This window comes from Molothrus ater, chromosome 25, assembly GCF_012460135.2.
Source record: "Molothrus ater isolate BHLD 08-10-18 breed brown headed cowbird chromosome 25, BPBGC_Mater_1.1, whole genome shotgun sequence".
Lineage (NCBI taxonomy): Eukaryota > Metazoa > Chordata > Aves > Passeriformes > Icteridae > Molothrus > Molothrus ater.
Window position 1 is genome coordinate 5,987,226 of NC_050502.2, and position 20,992 is coordinate 6,008,217.

Below are 20,992 nucleotides of genomic sequence, written 5' to 3' on the forward strand. Positions count from 1 at the left end.
GGGAAGCTTTTGGCTCAGGTTTTCCCACAGGCTCTGGAACAGAAGTGCTCCCTCCCCCAGCATCCAGCACACATCAGACAAGCACAGCTTTCACTTGTGACTTCCTCACGATGACTTTTAAAGATCAAGGCATAATAAAGTCGCGCTGCTTCCCTGCATGTTGGTTAATCCCTTGCAACTGTCAGGTAAAACAGATTTTTAGGAACAATGGAATTAATCTGCGCAACTTCTCTGACATTTTATGGTAATCTGTGTTTAAATCCTGGGGGCTGCTTGGAAAAGTTGACCCTGGAGGTGCTTTTTAACATGCACTGTGCATATTGATGGCACTCTCCTGCCTGGCTCCCTGATTGCAGGGCTCCTGTCAATACTGGCTCCCATTCAAGTCCCCCAGCGTGAGTCAGGCTGATGGACTGGAGATGCTGGATAAACAGGGAGAGATGCCAGATTAAACACTAAACACTTCTGGGGAGGTGGTGATGGACAGGAGTAGGTTACAGTCCCAATTAATGCACTTATCCTGTGCTGCAGACAGGCTGGGAGGGAAAGCCTTTGATTCCCTGCAGCCAAACCTTCCTCAGCCCCCTCCTTGCCTCTCTTCCCATCTTCTGCTTTGATTCCCTCCAACCAAACCTTCCCCAGCTCCCTCTTTTCCAATCTTTCACACTGTGAGGAGCCCTTTCACACAGACTCTGCCCTATCCAGAAGATAAAGATGACAAGAATTTCTTAGGCCTTCTCACCCACCCTCTGTGAGCATTTCACTGCCTGGCTCCACTTCTCTTCCTTTGTTCCTCCCCTGCTGCCCTCCAGGCTGCCCCAGACCCCAGGCAAAGTCCTGAGCCCCCCGTGCTGCCCTCCCCAAGCCCCTCATCCCCAGCAGTGCCAGCTCAGCCCCTGCACTGCTCCCTCTGCCTCCCTCCCACGGCTGGCAGGTTTAATTTAGCCAATTTTCAACTCTGCTGCTTCCTTTGAGCTCCGTGTCAAGGCTGCTTTCCCCCCTAATGCTGAAGCACATGGAACCCTTCTGGTTTATCACACAGACTGTCTGCCTGGGCACAGGAGGCACTGGGAATTGGGTTCCTGTTGCTCTTTTCCCCGCTGGCAGCTTGCTGGGGGCTGTCAGCGCGGCTGCTCCCTCACCTGGTAGTGCACCAGGGTGTTCAGGCGCTTCCAGTCGCCCTCGATCTTGGTGGTGATGTCCTCATCCTGCAGCACCACGCGGGCAATGCGGCCCTGCCGCCACTCTGGGGACGGGGAAAGCCACGGTCAGAGGGTGCCAGCCCCACCAGGGATCCCCCCAGCCCCTCTGATCCCCCCCAGCCCCACCAGGGATCCCCCCAGCCCCTCTGATCACCCCCAGCCCCTCTGATCCCCCCCAGCCCCTCTGATCCCCCCCAGCCCCTCTGATCACCCCCAGCCCCACCAGGGATCAACCCCTGCCCTTCTGATCACCCCCAGCCCCTCTGATCACCCCAAGGATCCCTCCCAGCCCCTCTGATCACCCCAGGGATCACCCCCAGCCCCTCTGATCACTTCCCTCCCTCCCTCCATCCCTCCCTCCCTCCCTCCGGGCAGGGCAGCCCCTACCCAAATCCATGTCCACAGCTCTGGGTCTCTGGGAGTAGGGGACGTTTTTGTACACAGCATCCAGGATCTTCTCCTTGACCTGGGTGATGGTGTCGCAGTTCAGCACCTTCACGGGGATCTCTGGGCTGTTCTCGTTGTCTGGGTTCACGCAGTTCAGGATCTGCAGGAGGAGAAGCACACCATGCTCTGAAGGAGAGGCGCAACCACGTGTCACAAAACACCTCGCTGCAGCCCTAAATGCATCCCTGCTACTGCATCTGTGATATTTACACAATTACTGCTGAGAGAGGGGCCCTGGATGTCCATTCTCACTGGCTGCAGGAGGGCAGTGCCCAGAGCACAGGGAGGTAAAGCATTCCCCTCCCACCTGAGGGGAAATAGCAGATTTGTCTTTACAAACAAGCTGTGGGTCTGCTGGTGGATAAAACCAGCACTGGGAGATAAAAGAAACGATGGGAAGGATTCCAGTGATTGATGAATGAGAAAAGGTATTTGCTTTTACAAATAAACTTTAGGTTTGATGATAAATGAAATTAGACATTGAAAGATGAAAGAAACAATGGGGAAGAAAAAAAACCTAAATTCCATAAGAATTAAAAGGGAGGGCTGTACATTAGAGGGGAATCTCTGGTATCAGGTGTTTTGGAAAGTCTGTACCTTTCAAGTACCTCAGAAAAGGGGAAAGAGAGAAGGAAATGTGGCCGGAAATTGGGATAAAAAGGAGGCTGCATCCTCCAAAAATGTGAGCAATCCCAGGGGAATGCCCCACGGCCTCTCCCTTTATTGGAATAAAGCCAAAAAGGACTCCTCTGTCTCCTTTTTGGACACAAACCTCTGGTGTCTGTGGATTCATTTTCCTAACACACCTGTGACCTGGGGCCACACCTGGCCGGGACACGTGTCCTCATTGCCCAGCAACACTCAGAGCCCAGGCAGGGCCCCGATCCCTGCTCCAGGGCCAGCAGGATTTGTCACTCACCAGGGTCTTGTACTCGATCTGCTGCCGGATGAGCTTGTCCTCGCTCAGGGAGTACCGCGCCTCCCCCGTGATGGCATCGATGGGGCCCTTCTCCATCTGCTGCTTGATGGCACAGTAGAGCATGAACAGGGGCTCCCCAGCACATTCCTGCACCACAGGAGGACACAGAGCTCGCCAGGGGGAAGGTGCCTCTCCTCCTGTGCCAGCCCCGTTTGGATTCGCCCCAGCACAGGCTCAGCCCCGCTGGCTCAGCCCTGAGCACATGAGCAGCCCAGCAGCTCCTGGAGAGCTCAGCCAAAGCCATGAGCTTCACTGCTCCATGGCCGTGTTGTCTTTGGCAGGGTAAATCCCTCCTGAGCCTTTATGGCTGTAAAAAAATGGAATTTGAGATCTCGATCTCACCACTCACTCCCCTGGAGCAAATTCAGTGGGGCTTCCAAAGCCGCAAATGAAGTTAAAACTATGGAAGCTGGGGAATGAAGACGTGAGAATTCCCCCCAAGTACCAGAGAGGTGTAACAGAACATCCTTTAGTGGGAATTACTCAGGGAGACCTGAGGCCTGGGGAAGGCTGTGAGCATGGAGCAAATTTCCACCTTTCCCTCCTTGCCACTGCATCTCTTGGAGCCTGATGGAAGAGCTTCACCCTGCTGGGGTGTTTGGAGGGTGAGAGAGCAGAGCAGGATCCCCGCTCCGCCTCCCCTTACCTTGAGGAACCTGTGGAGCAGGAAGGCAAACCAGTTGGTCAGCATCTTCTCGGCCACAGACTCGGTCCTGGGGGAGGCAGGAGGGCAAACATCACACACGGAGCCCAGAAACTGCACCCAGGGCAGCAGCAGCGCTGTCCCTGTCCCTGTCCCTGTCCCTGCTGGGGCTGGTGACAGCCAGCCTGGTGACACTCAGCTCCCCGCACGTGGCGCAAATTACAGCCCGGCTCAGTCAATCGCTGGGATTTACAGCAGCTCCCGGCAATCAGGGACAGCCGAGTGACAATGGCAGGGAAATTGCAGCTTTCTCCGCAGTCCCACCCAGTGTCCTCTCCCCGCATTGTGCCCGACATTATCTCTAATTTAAATACAATGGCTCCTAATGGCAGCTTTCAACGCTGCCTCTGCAGGGCCCCGAGGTTTTGCTTAAAGCTCCACAGCCCCTTTTCCTGGGATGGGATAATGGGATGGGGTGGGGTGGGATAATGGGATGGGATGGGATGGGATAATGGGATGGGGTGGGATGGGATAATGGGATGGGGTGGGATGGGATAATGGGATGGGATAATGGGATGGGGTGGGATGGGATAATGGGATGGGGTGGGATGGGATGGGATGGGATAATGGGATGGGGTGGGATGGGATAATGGGATGGGGTGGGATGGCTCTGGTAGTCGGGAGGTGTCTCAAATTGGAGCCCCAGCCTCCAGTGGAGGGGAAAGCTGCTGTGACCATGTCCCAGGCCAGCTGTGACCATGACCATGCCCACCTGTGACCATGACCATGCCCACCTGTGACCATGGCTTGGCCTGGCTCATCCTTCCCCTCATGGACACCAGGATCTGGTCCAAATTCCAGCAAGCAAAGAGGGATGAATGCAATTCCCTTCCCTCTGGGGACTGACCCCTCTGCCCTCGCCATGAACCAGGTCACCTCCTCCCCGACCTGGAGAGGGTCACATCTCACTCCAGCCCCTTTTTCCCTGTTCTTCCCTTTAAATGAGGGGCTGCCTCTTGCTCTCATTCCCCACAGCATTCCAAGTGCTTGGAATTACAAGCACACACCAAAGAAGCACAGGGCTTGATTCCAAAGCCAGGCAGATCAAAAATAAACAGGAGCCAGAGATTTCAACAAACAAAAACTGACACCAGTCGGCCAACAGACCTGGGGTAACATCATCCATCATCTCCTAGGATGGCAACATCTGTCAGGAATTCGTGAAAATGTCTCCAGATCCCCGAAGAATTTAAGGCTGAATTGATTAACTGCCTAAAAATTCATCCTACAAATTGACACTCACGTCGTTCTCCTGTTTGAAATATTTCAGGCACCCAATTAAAGAGAAGAAGCACCAGCACCCTTCCAAACAGCCCTAGAAAATGGAGAGGCACTGACACAAGCCACAGACGAGGTGAAAAACTCAGAAAATAACACATTCAGGGCTTCAGGGGGAATATTAATTTAATAAACTACTTTGTTCATAGAATATTAAATGAAGAACTAGCAAGTCTCCCAATTAGCCCTCCCTGTGAAGCTGCTGTGTCCTCTCCCTGTGGGCTGCTCATGACACCAGCTCTGCAAAAAGCACTGAAAAGTGGAGGGACAGAGAAGGTGGGGAATTTTGCAGGGAAGAATGGGATGGGATGGGGTGGGATTGATGGGATGGGATGGGTTGGGATGGGGTGGGATGGGATGGGATGGGGTGGGATGGGATGGGATGGGGTGGGATGGGGTGGGATGGGGTGGGATATTTGCAGTGCCTCAGTCCTGGGGACAGCCAGCAGTGGAGTCAATGCTGGGTTCATCCTCACTGCCCTGTGCTGGTGGAGAGGGGCAGCTCTCACCCTCCCTGGTGCTGGGAACGCCTGCATGGAGCATCCCTGCCCTCCTCTGCCTTGCAAATGGGAAACTGCCTCACAGCCCAGAGCCTGGCCTTTCTCCTACACACAGAGGGCTCTGCTGAGCCCCCAAATCTGCTGAGCCCCAAATCTGCTGAGCCCCCAAATCTGCTGCCAGGTTTTGAGCTGCCCCTACCAGCGCCACTCCGTCCCACCACCAGGCTCTGGATGCTGTTAAGAATCTGCTCCAAAAATAAAAAATAAACTCCTGGAGATTGCCAGGGCAGAGGAGAATCCCTAGACTTGGAGGAAACGCTCCTCATGCTGACCACAGAAGGAGGGCACAGCACAATCCAGAGGTGATTTTCCAAAGGAGCCTGACAAGAGCGCCCAGCCTTGGCTGCTCCGGCAAGAAAACAAAGCTAAACAAAACGAGCTGGGAGAACCTAAAGAATAAATATGTGTTTTATTAATTCTCCCTGCTCTGTGTAGGTCTCCAAACTGCTGTTGCCAGCAAGCAGAGCAGCTGTTTGATTTAACGTCAACTTTCTTGCTGTCTCCCGCGAGGGGCAGCCGTGGAAGAAAGAGAGAGGGGAAAGCCAGGAAGAAAGAGGGAAAGAACTGAGTGTCAGTTATCAACTGCTGCCACCAGAGAGCTCAAAACGGTTTGAAAAATAGTGTTTCACTTCATGGCTGATCACTCCTTATTAAGTCAGAGCAAGGAGCTCCAGGCTGGGCTGGGCACAGGGTTGGGACAGGTCTCCAGGCCAAGGTTTAATAGGACCTGGAGTATCAGGACAAGGAATAAAGCTTTTAGACTAAAAGGGAGTAGATGCAGACTTGATATAAAGCAGGGATTTTTACAAGGGTGGTGAAACACTGGCTGAAATTGCCCAGATTGGTGGTAGATGCCCAATCCTGCTGTTCCCTGTGCAATGGGTAAATCCTGGTGCAGGACAGACAGCCCAAAGGACAGACAGCCCAAAGGACAGACAGCCCCCAGCCCTGGCTCCTTGCTGGCTGCGCAGGGAGGAGGGGGCACAGCTCTTATCACCATCCCTGCGTTTTTTGGAGCACCAGGAAAAGTCATTATTGATGGCTGAGGCAGAAGACGCCTTCCCTGTGACTCGTCAAACCACGGGGGAAATTAAGGCGGCTTCCTTTGCCAAGATGAGTTATTGCCTCCGCAAACACAGCCAGATTTAAAGCAATTTCCTGTCAAGTATATTCATTGTGGCTGCAGGGACCCCTGAAATTTTCCTGGAGCTGTGAAATCCTCCCCTCTCTCCAGTGTGATGCCAGCAGAGCCCCAGCACAGCCCAGGGGCAGCACTGGCCAAGGCCAGGCTCTGCAGGACCCCCAAGGATGGGGAGAACAGGGGCAGCCTTTTCCTTGTGCCCACTGTTATGCCCCGCATTAATGCACATTTTTTCCCAATTTTCTTGCTGGCTCTTCCCAGCTCTGCCTCGGGTGAGTTGCTCAATCCATCCTGAGCTCCTGGCCCAGCTGTGGCACACAAATGCTGCTCCCCAGCCAGGCAGAGCCAGAGGATGTGGTCTGAGACCCTGTCCAGCCATCTGTGAACTCCCAGAGTAGGGCTAAGCCCCCGTCCTGGAGACAGGTGAGGAAATGCATGGAGAGCAGCAATTCCCTTCCAACACCCTCCAGAGCCCTCAGATCACAGAATCCTGGAATTATTCAGGTCAGAAAAGACCCCTGAGATCATCAAGTCCAACCTGTGTCCAATTCCCATGTTGTCAACAAGACCAGACCCTGCAGAGCCCTCAGATCACAGAATCCTGGAATTATTCAGGTCAGAAAAGACCCCTGAGATCATCAAGTCCAACCTGTGTCCAATCCCCACGTTGTCAACAAGACCAGCCCCTGCAGAGGCTGCGCCACCTCCCTGGGCAGCCCCTCCCAGCCCTTTCCATGCAGGAACCCCTCCTGAAAGCCCCACCAGGCATCCTCAGGACCCATCCCCTGCCCGCGCCCGGCCTCACCTGCGCAGGAGCAGCTTGGGGTGGTTCTTGTTCTCCAGGTTCTTCTCGATGAGGTCGGAGAGCAGCTGCTTGAGGACGTCGGTGGCGTACTCCAGCTTGCCCTGCAGCCCCGTCATGATCAGCGAGGCCACGTTGCCGCGGTCGCGCATGGAGAAGCTGCGCTGCAGCTCCAGCGTGCGGATGAAGGTCAGCAGGAACACCTTGTTGTTGATCAGCTGGGCAAAGAGCTTCAGGGCCTTCTCCACGCTCTGCTGCCCGTTCCCCTGCACCTGCAGGAGGAGATGGTGGCCGTCAGCTGTGGCATGGAGGGACAAGGGACAGCGGGGCAGCGCTGCCAGCACCACGGTCGCCCTGCCAGCATCTCAGGAGCAGGGAATGGTTTGGGTGGGAAGGGACATAAAAATCTACTCATCCCACCCTCTGCCATGGTAGGGACACCTTCCACTGCCCCAGGGTGCTCCAGCCTGGCCTCAGTCACTTCCAGGGATCCAGGGGCAGCCACAGCTTCTCTGTGCCAGGGCCTCCCCACGCTCACAGGGAATAATTTCTTCCCAAGATCCCATTAACTCTGCCCTCTGGCAGTCTGAATCCATTCTCCCTGGTCCTGTCCCTGCAGTTCTGATGAACAGTCCCAACTCCAGCTCTCTTGTCATCCCTTCAGCCTCTGGAAGGTGCTGGGAGGTCTCAACACAACTTTATTTTCTCCAGACTGAACATTCCCAACCCTCCCAACCGGTTCCAGCCTCCTGAGGAACTTCCTGGCGTCCTCTGGAGATGCTCCTGCAGTTCTATGCCCTTGTCATATTGGGAGTATCAGGATGGTTTAACCCTGGCTGCACCCTCAGCATCTCAGCATCCCTGGATGTGGTTTCTGGTGCATTTTGAGCAAACCTCCCCCTGCTCAGCTGCCCTGAGCCCTGGCTGGGAGCTGCACCCTGTCCACACCATAAAGCAGTAGCCTGGAGCCTAACGGCCCCAGAAATGACACCCAGTTCTGCTTGTTCTGCACAAAAAGTGACACTCTTGTAAGTAAATTAAATACTAATTTAGACTATTGCTTTATTATGGGCCAAGTGTAAAAAATTAATTGAGGCTTTCAGCCAGTTGCGGATTCAAGTAATTCATTACAAGTGAAAATGATGAACTGCACGAAGCAACTCTTTACCAAACCATCTTGGAGAGTTATGTATTGGTTTTACTAACGTTACATAATTAAGCAACTGTGTAATTGGCAACACATTTATCACTTCTGCAATTCTGTTTTTCATGAGTAAAAAAAAAAAAAAGCATTCATATTTGTTTGCTGGAGTGTCAGCTTCTTTGGCAACTCCAACAGCAAACATAATGCATGGAGCTGGAGAACTCGGAGCAGGAATGGGCTGGGAGAGGCTGCTCCTGTTTTAGAAACACCACAGCAACAGCTGGGTGCTGGTGGCTGAGGAAAGAAACCCAAATTAATGCTTTAATTGTGAGGAAAGCCTTCCTGGTTAAAGGAATCCAGCCCTAAAGCAAGCAGGACTCCTCCCTCCTACATCCAGCCCTGGTCTGTGTGGAGGATTTCAGGATTTCAAGATTTACTGGGGCAGTCCCAGTGCCTGAAAAGCTGAGCTGAGCACATCCCACGGGGAGGATGGCAGCTCCATCCCAGGGTGGGCATCACAGCCCCATCCCAGGTGTGAGGTGATGTTTATGAACCCCATCCTATTCTGGTGAGCAGGGCCCGTCTGCCAGGTGCGCTGATGGAGCCCTGTGCCTTCCCAACTCCTCCATATTCCCAGCGAAAGATTTTTGTGCATTTTTACACATCCTGGTGGGAAATCCAGGGAGATGGAAGCGCTTGCTCGGAGGCTGGAATGCCTGGGCATTCTCCTTGCCCTCCTGTGGACACGCGAGGGAACAGCAGCAGGATGCTCCGGGCAGGATGCTCCGGGCTCTCACCCATCCCCTGCCTCACCAGGTGACTTTGGAGCACTTTAAAACACACCACGACTGCTCTGCCCTGCTCTGCCGTTGCCCTAGAGCGATATAAACCCCCATAAAATAAAAATAAACCAACACCAGGGAGGAGAAGCCGAAAGGAATCTGGCAATGTGGGAGGAGATAAAACTCCAGGCTGGGAGTTACAATGAACCCTGCTGACCCCAGGGCATCCAATAAGTGTTCACAGGATGGGTTGCATCTTTTGTCAGGGGAATTTTTTAGATTGTAATAATTGTTTTTATACTCTTAGCCATGTTCCCCTGTCTAGTTAAGCGCATGCAGAAGCCCATAGGAGAGTAAGAAAGAAAAGGGGAGCTGTAGCATCCCCCGAAGCTGGATCACACCTGTGTGGTGTGGAGCCCTCAGGGTGCTGCAGGGCTTCCTGCTGCCTTCCCTGCGGGCTCGGGGGAGCCTGGGGAGCCGGGCCAGGGCGGGGGTTACCTCCAGCTCCCTCAGCACCGGGTGGTCCTCGATGCCTGGGAACAGCACGCGCATGGCGTAGGTGCGGTAGTCCAGGTAGGGGATCCCCGAGCGGTCCAGGTCGCTGGTCAGCTCGTTGATGTCCGTCTGCAGCTCTGCAAAGGCTGCTCAGGGAGAGAAAGGGGCAGAGCTCAGCTCCAGGACGCTCTGGGCAGGGCTGGCTGGCCGCCCTCTCTGTGGGCACGGCAGGAGGGGCAGCTCAAGGAAAGGTTCAGGTCAGAAAAGACCCCTGAGATAACCGAATGCAACCCATGTCCAATCCCCACGCTGCCAACAAGACCAGCCCCAACAAGCTCAGCACCCCTGGAGGCTCCATCTCAGCAGCCCAGGGTGGGAGAGCAGGCTGTGCTCAGAGCAGAGACGGAGAACAAAGCTGTGGGTAATTTGTATGCAGTTCACACCTGTGCACACACACCTAAAACACCTTTTAAGGCTGCGCAGAGAAACAAGGATGTGTTTTCATAACTTGCTGCCTCCCCTATTTTCCTTTCTTCTTGTTTTCCTCCTCTATCAACAGGCAAGATAATCAAATCTGATGCAGATCAAATCTGAGCTGCTGCAGGGGTCAGGAAGGGATTTATTTTCCTCTCCTAACACCGTGTTGTACAGCTGGATGTGTCTCCTCCTGTTCCCTCTCCAAAGTGTGACACGCTGGCTCAGGGAAGCCTCTGTACCCCAGCTGGGCTGTGCCAAGATGAATCTGTGCCTTCTGAATACATCTCAATTTTTGCCCCGTGCTTTCAAGGCTACCCTTTAAATCGGCTGAGCAAATCCAATGCAACTCTCTCTCTCTCCACTATGAAATGTGCAGTTATTTATTTTACTTTGATTAAGCCCCTTCCAGGGTGGGAGGAGCGGGAAACAACAGCAGCACCCTCCAAAAATCCACCTTCACCTGCGGGGTGAGGAGGGCTCAGCTGCCTCCTTGCAAGGCACAGGACTCACCCATGTGGAAGCTCTCAAGCAGCAGCTCTGCATACTCCAAATAACACCCAAAATTTAGGCAGGATGCCTAAGCAGGATCAAGCTCTAATCCCATTCTCTGCACATCAGAGCCGTGTCCGCTGCTCACACGCTGCGGGCTGCCACCCTCCCGCAGTGGGGCAGGCATGGGAACCCCCAAAAATCCCACAAAAAACCCCACAAAAAACCCACAAAAAACCCACCAAAAAAACCCACAAAAAAACCCACAAAAAACTCACAAAAACTCACAAAAAACCCCCAAAAAACCCCACAAAAAAACCTCACAAAAAACCCAAGGAGCGCCCACAAACTCCCATCCAGCTCCCCGCTGCACTCCCCGGGGCACTGGGAGAGCTGGGACCCCACCCATGGAGCTGCAGCCCCCAGGGTCCCCCAGCCCCAGCAGCACTGACCCTCCTTGCACTCCAGGGCCACTCGGGACTCCAGGTTGTCCATCTGCATCTGCAGCCTCTTGAGGGTGAGGTCGTTCTCGCGGGACTTGCGCTTGTAGGCGATGAGGACGATGATGACGATGATGAGGAGCAGGGAGCCGCCGGCCGCGATGCTGACGATGGCGGGCAGGGTCAGCAGGCTGTCAGAGACGATGCTCACCGAGCCAGGGGAGAAGGTGACCCCCCCAACACGCACCTGCGGGGCACAGCACAGCTGAGAGCAGCTCAGGGCGGGCCCCTGTGCCAGAACCTGCCCTGCCCACCACAGGGCCCTGCAGACCCCTGGGGAGCACTGAGCCACCTCTGCTCAGGAGCAGAAAACCCCAGTTGCCTTCAAACACAGAGGGGGCTGCTTGTGAGAGCACGGGGAGGCTTCAAGGGATGATAAATGTGCCAGCCCTTCACTATCTGGGCTTTGTTCTTATTATCTGATGGCTCCATTTGACTTTCATTTTATAAGCTTTCAACTCCTTTTCGTAAAGCGTGGACGTTAACAAGCCCCTGATCATTCCACTGACAAGAAACCAGAGTGACTGCAAGGGCAGAGCAGAGAAGGGAGCAGAAACCCTCTCGTGAGAGCTGTGGAGCAAACAGGCTGGAGATGACACCAGGACAGGCTTTTCTTGGATGTGCCCTGGCCGCAGATGTGAGCAGCTCTCAGCCAGGTCGAGCTGCTGGGAGTCACACTGTGATAATCTGAATATGTTTTGGATGCTGAACTTCAAGGGAAATAAATCACAATTACAATCTCATTTGGGCTCTGCTCAGGCAGTTCAGCAGCTGGGGCTTGGTCTGCAGGAGCAGCAGAGGAAGCAGCAATGCCCAAACCCCGAGCAGAGGGAGGCACTGAGGGCTGTCCTGGATGAGGGGGTTGATCCAACCACTCCAGGGTTCAGATGTTCCTGGCTCCTGCTGCAGGAAAAGGCAAAACCTTTCCATCCACTTGGCAGCTCAGGTTTGCCTCTGTGGCTGATTAACCCCTCCAGGAGGGAGAACACTGGGAATGCTCTCAACTTCACCCACAGGAAGGATGGCACCCAGTGCCAAAGGCACTGCCAGGAAGATTTGTTCCTTCTAGAGGGCTCTGAGGGGCATTTTTCCTTCTAGAAGGGAGTGACTCTGAGGGAAGGACAAAGTCTCTCCATGCTAATCCACATCAATATTTTAAATTTCCAATCAGACACCCATAAAGTGGAAAATCCTGCTGGGGATTGTGGATCCGAGAGTCAGGGAGCTGGAGAAGGAGGATGAAGGGTGGGGAGGAGAGGGGAAGGGGATGATGAAGGAGGATGAAGGGTGGGGAGGAGAGGGGAAGGGGATGCTGGAGGAGGATGAAGGGTGGGGAGGAGAGGGGAAGGGGATGATGAAGGAGGATGAAGGGTGGGGAGGAGAGGGGAAGGGGATGATGAAGGAGGATGAAGGGTGGGGAGGAGGGGAGAAGGGGATGCTGACAGGACGTGCAGTCTCTCACCATCACTCTGTGCTGCCCGGTGAGGGTGGGGGGCTCGCACAGCAGCTGCGTCTCGGACACGGTGACGGCGCAGGGCGTCTCCCCGATCAGCACCGTGTAGTTGAGCTTGGCTCCTCCCGGGGCGGGCGGGCACAGGTTCCTGCCCTGGGGACACGGGGACACAACACCGACAGAGATGCAGCACATTCCTCCAGCTCCCAGCTCGTGCAAACAGCGGGGCTCTGTTTAGGGCACCCCAAACTCCGCAGAAGAAAGAACCCGCCTCCCTCCCGGGGGTTTTGGGGCTCCCCGAGGCCGAGCCAGGCTCTCCCTACCTTCAGGATGATGGGAGAGCCCGGCTTCTGCTCCAGCACCCCGGTGGAGCTCAGCATTTCGAAGGTGGGGTCGGGGTAGTAGATGAACTTGGTGTCGTTGTAGAGCAGCAGGGACTGGACGTTGTTGAAGATGAAGCCGAACTCGTCCGGGCGCTCCACGGCGTCCAGCCCCGGGCGGTACTCGGCCGTCAGCGGGGGAGCCAGGCAGGCCAGGGCCGTGGAGTTCAGCACCTTGCACACCTGGGGAAGGGGGAAATAGCAGGGAACACTCTGGGGGACACGGCAGGGAATACTCTGCCCTGAGCTGGCCATGGCATTCAGCACCTTGCACACCTGGGGAAGGGGGAAACAGCAGGGAACACTGCCCTGAGCACCACCCTGCACGCCTGGGGAAGGGGAATTTCAGCAGGGAACACTTGGGGACACGGCAGGGAACACTCTGCCCTGAGCTGGGGCTGTGGCATTCAGCACCTTGCACACCTGGGGAAGGGGGAAACAGCAGGGAACACTGCCCTGAGCACCACCTTGCACACCTGGGGAAGGGGCATTTCAGCAAGGAACACCCTGCCCTGAGCCGGACCCTGATGCTCTGGTGGATGGGAAGCCCAGTGGGTTCATGCTTAGCTGGGAATGTTTAATGCAGTCCTGATGCTCCGTGGTCTCAGAGGTCTTTTCCAACCTTGTTGATTCCCTGAGGCATTACTGCCATGATTTGGGGCAATTTGCTTCTCCTCCAGCCACATGAAGGCACTGGGTAGAGATTGAGGGTGAGCCCAAAATGAGCCGTGTTTCAGTGGAGCTAAAAGCTCACACAGCAGCTCTTACTCATTTTTCTTTATTTTTTTTCCCATTTCTTTCCACTTTCCTCCTCTCCAGCTCTGAAGCAGACCCATAGGGAATACCAGTTCCCTGCTGCAAATGGGTGATTAGAGGCCATTCCCAAATGCCAGCGAGGGGAGGGAACGGAGCATGTGACACTGGTGGGCAGGAGGGAACATGAAGGTCATCTCCTGCTGGGCTGAGGACACCCACAGCTCCTGCAGCCCTCAAAGCAGGGAAATCACTGATTTATGGGGCTCTTGCCTTGTAAAGCAGCAAGAGCCCAACCATTTGGCCTCTCTCCATAACTGAAAGATTTAATTTCACTCAATTTTGTGTCTTCAGAATTATTTTTGTAGCACTGTAACTGCAAGTGCTAGCAACAAAATTAGATGTCTTTTTAAAAAGAGCTCAGATGAAAAAGGTCTTGAGGGGGAGAAAAGGAATAGGAAAAGACCTCTCAGTGATTTGCCCTTTCCATGAGAATACAGACTCAGTCACAAAGATCACTGCATAGAAACAATATATTTCAGCTTTACTTGGCCAGAATAATTTCTGAAGTCCTGGAGGTTCAATTCTGACTTGTAGCACACACAAGAACCTCACTTAGTCCCCATTTAGCTGGGGGTTCATCTCAGCTTCTCACTCATGGACTGAAAGAACACAGATAAGGGAGGGAGGCAATCTCACATTCTGTGTGTCAAATTCCCTCTTCCCAGTGCCCCCAGCTTGGGGGAGTGCGGGAAATACCCCCAGAGCAGCTTTTGCTGTGCCAGACCTGCCCAGGCAGGCAGCAGTGCGCCATGCAGGGTGCAGGGTGATGCTCCCTGCCCAGCTGGCAGCAGTGCGCCATGCAGGGTGCAGGGTGATGCTCCCTGCCCTGCCCTGCTGCAGCAGTGCCCCATGCAGGGTGCAGGGTGATGCTCCCTGCCCTGCCTAGCTGCAGCAGTGCCCCATGCAGAGTGCAGGGTGATGCTCCCTGCCCAGCTGGCAGCAGTGCCCCATGCAGGGTGATGCTCCCAGCCCCTACTCACGTTGATGAACTCCTTGCCGTTGTGCTTGACGCGGATCCGCGGCTCCTGGATCACGTCCAGGTTGGAGCCGGTGACAGTCAGGGGAGTGTGGCCGCTGTGGGAAGGCAGGAGAGGCTGATCAGGGCTGGGCTGGGCCCCAGGGGCCAGTAGGGTTAGGCTTGAGAGGATGGGTACAGCCCAGGGCTTTCAGCAGGGTCCCCGTGGTGTGACAGCTGCAGCCATCCTGTCCCTGACATTCCCTTTTGATCAACATCAGCTCTTTCCTTTCTAGGTGGCTGCTGGCTTTGTGGTGCTCCAGGACCACAAGAAGGAGCCTCTAAGGAGCAGTTGTGCCCTTCTGCAGCAGAGGGGGCGGTCTGGGCTTTGGTTGAGCCCCCAGACTCCTGGTGCAGGGTCTGCTGTGGCTGCCTGGCCGGACACAACCTCCCTGTAACCCCAGGTCTGAGCTGTGCTGAATGCAAACCCCAGAAATGCCCAGCCCTGGCCTGTTCAGGCTGCTGGGAGGGATGTGCATTCCCAAACAGCCCCTTTTTTGGCCTGGGTGTGTGCTGAGGAGCCCCAGGGCAGGCGAGAGCCAGGGAGGTGCTGTTTTACCTGGCGATGCTCCACTCGGGCTCGATGTGCTGCACCCTGGGGTCATCGATGTACTCAAACAGCAAAGTTCTCTCCAGCTGAGCCCTGTCCACGCTGACAGAGACCTGAACAGCCCCCAGGCCGTGGGCCGAGGGCGCTGACACACAAACAATCTCATTCATGGATCGCCTGCACAGGAGGGAAACGGGCACTGTTAATGGGGTGGTGGTTGTGAAAAGTCCTGTGGCTGCTATCTGGTACCTCATTCCTTTCTTAAAAATATATCCCACTTACACAGTTCCTCTTTTAACTATAAAAGTTACCTTTTTAACTACAAAACTGCATTTATCACACCATTAAAATGTTAATACAGCACTGCTAATCAATACAAGAAAATACATATAGTAAATATCTGCATAGAACCATATAATATGCACTTTTCACAGTGGTGTAGGGGCAGGAAACAGCCTTGCTCCCGTCCTGGGGCAGCCCATAAAGGGCTGAGCCTGCAGCCAGCCCCACACTGGCACCTGGGAAGCTGCTGAGATGGGCAGGAGGGTTTGGCATGGAAGGAAAGGTGGGGAGCTCTGCCCATGGTGGGAGCAGTGCAGCCCCCCTGAAACCCCTCTTTGTGCCAAGCTGCAGCTCCCACATCCCCCTGAACCCGCTGCCGTCTGCTGGGCGTGTGAAAACAGATGGCTGCCTTTTCAATGGGATGCATGAGCTCAGTGAAAAGCCAAATTCTTCCCCTCCCCAGCCCAGCGCACACACGAGGCTCTTGTGAGCGGCACAATGAGCAGCCCCTGCCTGGGAAGGGCCGTGGCAGTGGCAGAGCTGCCTCGGCTTTGTCTCCCCCCAGAGCGGGGTGACCTCGGCTCGGTGCTGCCTGGCTGGACACAACAGACCATCTGCTGCCACCAGGGCCCCAGAGAAGGTGCAGGCAGCCACACAGTGAGGCACTGCCAGAGCACAAAGGCGCCGGTGGGCGGAGGGATGGGGAAGGGGAATGGCATCTGAGCATCCAGAACCACCCGGCTCCATGGGCACTGATCCTACGAAAAGCGCTGGAGGCACATCTCTGGCACGTCCTGCACGGCCACCTCTGGCTGTCCTTGGTGCCCAGACCTACCCCAGCTCACTGGAAAGTCAGCACTCTTTCTGTGGCTCCCTTAGTTTTGGGTTCCCCCAGGGGAGAGGGCGGGCAGGTCTGCAGCACCTCACTGCCAGTCTGGTGCTTAAATCAAAACCTGAATGGGCGACCTTCACCACCCTCACCATCCTCAGGGCCTGTGGAGGTGCCTGGGTGGCCGAGGCTCAGGTACAGCCCTGTCCCTGCTCTGTTCCCAGCAGAGCTCTGAGCCAGGGGGACAAGGTGTGCTCCCTTCTCGGGGTCCTTACACACCCCCTGCCCTCTCTAATGGGCATTCAGGAGGGCATGGAACATCAGGCACCACAGTGTTCCCAGCTCACACCTCGGCCCTTCCACCCTCACACCCGAGGGGACAGAAACAGCCCCCTGAAACACCTCAAACATCCCCTGAAATGCCTCAAACATCCCCTGAAACAACCCCCTGAAACACCTCAAACAACCCCTGAAACACCTCAAACATCCCCTGAAACATCTCCCTGAAACACCTCAAACAACCCCTGAAACACCTCAAACATCCCCTGAAACACCTCAAACATCCCCTGAAACAACCCCCTGAAACACCTCAAACAACCCCTGAAACATCTCCCTGAAACACCTCAAACATCCCCTGAAATGCCTCAAACATCCCCCTGAAACACCTCAAACATCCCCTGAAACACCTCAAACATCCCCTGAAACAACCCCCTGAAACACCTCAAACATCCCCCTGAAACACCTCAAACAACCCCTGAAACATCTCCCTGAAACACCTCAAACATCCCCTGAAACACCTCAAACATCCCCTGACACACCTCAAACCAACTGCACTGACCATTGCTGCTGATGCAATAACACGTCCACCCCTTCCTGCCCTGCTGCTGCTCCTTTTCCTATCCCCACTTGGTTTTATCACATCCCCCTTGTTTAATTTAGCCACAGAGGCTTCCTCATGTGAGGAGTGGGATTCTCCAGGCTCTGAGCTGAGTCTCAGAGTGATTCTGTGCAGCCTGACAGGTTCCTGCCCTGCTCCTGCTCCTTTTCCTATCCCCACTTGGTTTTATCACATCCACCTTGTTTAATGTTAGCCACAGAGGCTTCCTCATGTGAGGATCTGGATTCTCCGGGGTGATTCTGTTCAGGGCTCCTGCCTTGCTGCTGCCCACCCCGTGCCTGCCCAGCTCTGGCACGGGCTAGGAGTGATGCAGGGCTGCTGGCAGAGCAGCTCCCAGCTCCCTGTGATCAGCTAATTAGCTCTCTGTGCTATTATTGTGTCGTCATGGTGAATCTGCCCACTCCTCCGATCCGAGAGGGGAGAATGGGGGAAGCTGTAATTAGAGGGAATCTCATTAGGAGCTGCTTCATCTCGTCAGGCTCCCCCACGCCCTGGAGTACAATTGGAGTTCATTGCCTCAGAACAGTCCCAGGCATGGCCCCAGTGAGGATGGGGCACTCAGCCCTGGCTGAGGTTCCTGTCCTGCTGCCATCAGAACTCCCAGGGAATCCAAAACCCCTCCAGGTTCTGCAGGTCAGCAGCTGCAGGTTGCCTGAACAAGGATCAGGTGTTTATTTAAGGGATGATATTCCAGGATGATATTCCAGGGCTGACCCCACACCTCTGCTGTTCCCCGTCTCCATCTGAGGCAGCAATTTGGCATCTTTGTTTGGGATGTGGAGGAAATATTGATGGATTAGTTACACTGCTTAACACCCGGAGGGCTGAGCTGCGCTGGAAGGTTCTGGAATGCCCTGGGCACCATCCTGGGATGGATCCAGAGCAAGCCCTGCTGATAACCCAATGTGCTCCCACACCTGAGCACCCACAGCTCCCACACGCAAGAACCTCTCGGGCTTTTGGATGAGAAATTCACCTCCAGGGATCTCGGCTCTCCCAGGAACTTCCTCAGCTCCTCCTGGGCAGCCCGGGTGAGGATCTGGGAGGCAGAATCCCTCTGGATGCCAGGCTGCCACCCAGGCTGTGCCCGCCCCAGCAGGGTGGGCAGGGCTGTGTACTGGTACACACAGATGTAAACCACACATCTCTTTTTTAACTAAGCCCCAGGAAAACCCATTAAACCCTGCAAATGTCAACTCTGTGTTTACACTGCTGGGGAAAAAGCAAATTTGCCATGGAAATCCCAGCAGAGATTGATGGCTGTGCAAGTTCCTCAGCAGGAGGTGTGAGCAGACCCTCGCCTTGCTCTGCCCTGAGGATCCCAGAACATTTTTAGGAGTTTGAGGCACCTGCAGCAGTGGCTACAATAAAAGCAATGCAGGTCTGTGTAAAGAGAAAGGAGAGATTTCATATAAATGTTCCATTTTCTTCAGAGCAGCCAGGTTGGGGGGCAGGTGACCAACATAAGCATATTTCCATCCCAGTGGTGTTTCACTATGATTTTCAGAGCAGTTACCACTGGAACAGCATTAAAATGAAATAACGAACAGCACTGACACCGATGAATGCCTCCCTTGCCATGCAAGCCTCCATCACAATAAAAGAGAAGATGTTTTCATGCAATAAAGGAGGCAGCCTTAGGGGCTCCCAGATGGATTTTTGCACGTTCAGCTCCAGCAGATCCGTACTGGGATGGGAGCAGGGGGTGCTGCAGGAGCCTGGGCTGTCTCTTACTGTTGGAATTCGCAGGTCTGGTTCCCCAGGAGCACGGAGACGCGGCTGCCAGCGCCCAGGTGGTGGCCAGAGATGGTCACCATGGTCCCTCCCGACTCCGGGCCACGGCTGGGGCTCAGGAAATTCACAGCTGGAGTCTGCAGGGAGGAAAGGACAGCTCAGGGCCCCTGCTGCAGCCAGGGAGCTGCTGCGGGGGGCTCTGCCAGGGCAGGACATCCCTGGAGCAGCCTGGGGTAGTGGAAGGTGTCCTGCCCATGGCAGGGGTGGGACAGGGCCTTTGAGGATCCCTTCCAACCCAAACCAATCTGTGATTCCTTTATCACTGCTCTGGGGCTACAAAGCTGGATACGAACACTGTGGGAGCCCTGGTTAATCCAGAGTGAGCTCTCAATCCTGCAAGGTGTGCTTGTTGAGAGAGCCACCAAAAACTGAGCAACACCGGGGGAAAGCCCCAGAAAAAACCCAGCAATTCCTCTGGAGCTGGAGCCCCTGAGTGTGCCAGGCTCAGTGCTGGGCACACACGAGCTGTCCCCAGCAGGGCACTCACCACGAACACGAACTTGGGCCACCAAAAACTGAACAACACCAGGGGGAAAGCCCCAGAAAAAAAACAGCAATTCCAGGACTGTCCTCGGGAGCTGAAGCCCCTCTGTGTGCCAGGCTCAGCTCCAGGGGACACAAGTGCTGTCCCCAGCAGGGCACTCACCACGAACATGAACTGCTGCGCTGACTTGGCCGTGAACTCGGGCACCAGAAACTGAGCAACACCGGGGGAAAGCCCCAGAAAAACCCCAGCAATTCCTCTGGAGCTGGAGCCCCTGAGTGTGCCAGGCTCAGTGCTGGGCACACACGAGCTGTCCCCAGCAGGGCACTCACCACGAACACGTAGTGCTGCGCTGACTTGGCCGTGAACTCGGGCTTGCACTCTCCGATGCACAGGAGCACTGGGCCGGAGCTGATCCCTGGAAGCGCCTGCCCCATTTCACAGACGATCCTGGAAGCACAAATGCCTCAGTGGAGCTTTGGCAGGAGGTGCCAGCAGTGCCCTGCTCAGCTCCACGCTGCCATTATTTCTCCTTTCTCCCCCCCCCCCCCCTCTTTAACTTTGATATCTGCCTCTTTGGAAGGAGTTAATTACTGAGTCTATTTTTACCCTGTGCAGTAATTTAAAGGAAAAAAAATCAAAATTAGACATAATTATTACAAGCTGTAAACTCCAGAGCAAAGCAGAGCACTAATGGCAATATATTAGCCAGTAGCAAAGTGAGTGCGAAGTCCTCAGAGTAACAGATGAGTTCATTAAGGGAACAGCTCACACTGCAGACTCCCAGTTAATCACAACTGGAGAAACCTGCTGGGGGATGATCGAGACAGCCCTGGAGAGCAGCTTCTGCTGGGGGACAGGGCTGGCTGCCACAAACACACTGGTGCTGGTCACAGAGCTTGTCCCTGTGCTCCTGGTGGGGTGCAGCTCAGCGCCGTGGGCACGTCCTGAGGCTGGCAAAGCTGCAGGGCCAGGGAGAGCAGCTGGGGTTCACCACAGATGATGATGAACAACCCCAAAAGCCCAGGGCAAAGCTGCAGGGCCAGGGAGAGCTGCTGGGGCTGACCGTGGCTGCTCACTGAGGATGAACAACCCCCAGCTCCCAGGGCACAGGGGATGTGTGACACCAGCTGGGGATGGGATCAAGCGGATGCCAGGCGTGCCAGCAGGTCTGGGGGAGGTTTTCAGAGGGGCATCAGCTGGCAGGGCCCTCCAGATGGACCTGCATGCTGCTTGCTGCCACAGCAATGCTGGGAGGATCAATTCGAGAGCATCCCTGCAGGCTCTGGGAAGCTGAGGGTGGGAGGAACCTGCCCCAGAGTGGGAATCTGAGAGGGGGATTGGAGATGGGGGATTGGCCTCAGGGAGGACAAGCTGAAGGCAGGAGTGACCTGCCTGAGGCAGGAGGTGCAGCTCCATCTCTGGGGGGATCTGACCCTGGGAGTGGGAGCAGAGAAGGGCCAGAGCAGCCTCTGCCTGCTGAGGCTGAAGG

The 20,992-nt window shown here is 55.1% G+C and overlaps 1 protein-coding gene across 1 annotated transcript in view; it reads right to left on the minus strand.

Moving 5' to 3' along the window:
• The window catches only part of PLXNA2 (plexin A2), a 171,537-nt gene that overhangs the window by 16,964 nt on the left and 133,581 nt on the right, over positions 1-20,992 (minus strand). The window contains exons 16-26 of the mRNA XM_054517302.1: positions 15,223-15,390; positions 14,629-14,722; positions 12,776-13,015; positions 12,462-12,605; positions 10,952-11,186; positions 9,537-9,679; positions 7,116-7,384; positions 3,275-3,341; positions 2,569-2,715; positions 1,590-1,749; positions 1,143-1,246 (exon numbers count right to left, since the gene is read on the minus strand). Of these exons, the coding sequence (XP_054373277.1) occupies positions 1,143-1,246; positions 1,590-1,749; positions 2,569-2,715; positions 3,275-3,341; positions 7,116-7,384; positions 9,537-9,679; positions 10,952-11,186; positions 12,462-12,605; positions 12,776-13,015; positions 14,629-14,722; positions 15,223-15,390 (1,771 nt within the window). The remainder of the gene's footprint in view (positions 1-1,142; positions 1,247-1,589; positions 1,750-2,568; positions 2,716-3,274; positions 3,342-7,115; positions 7,385-9,536; positions 9,680-10,951; positions 11,187-12,461; positions 12,606-12,775; positions 13,016-14,628; positions 14,723-15,222; positions 15,391-20,992) is intronic.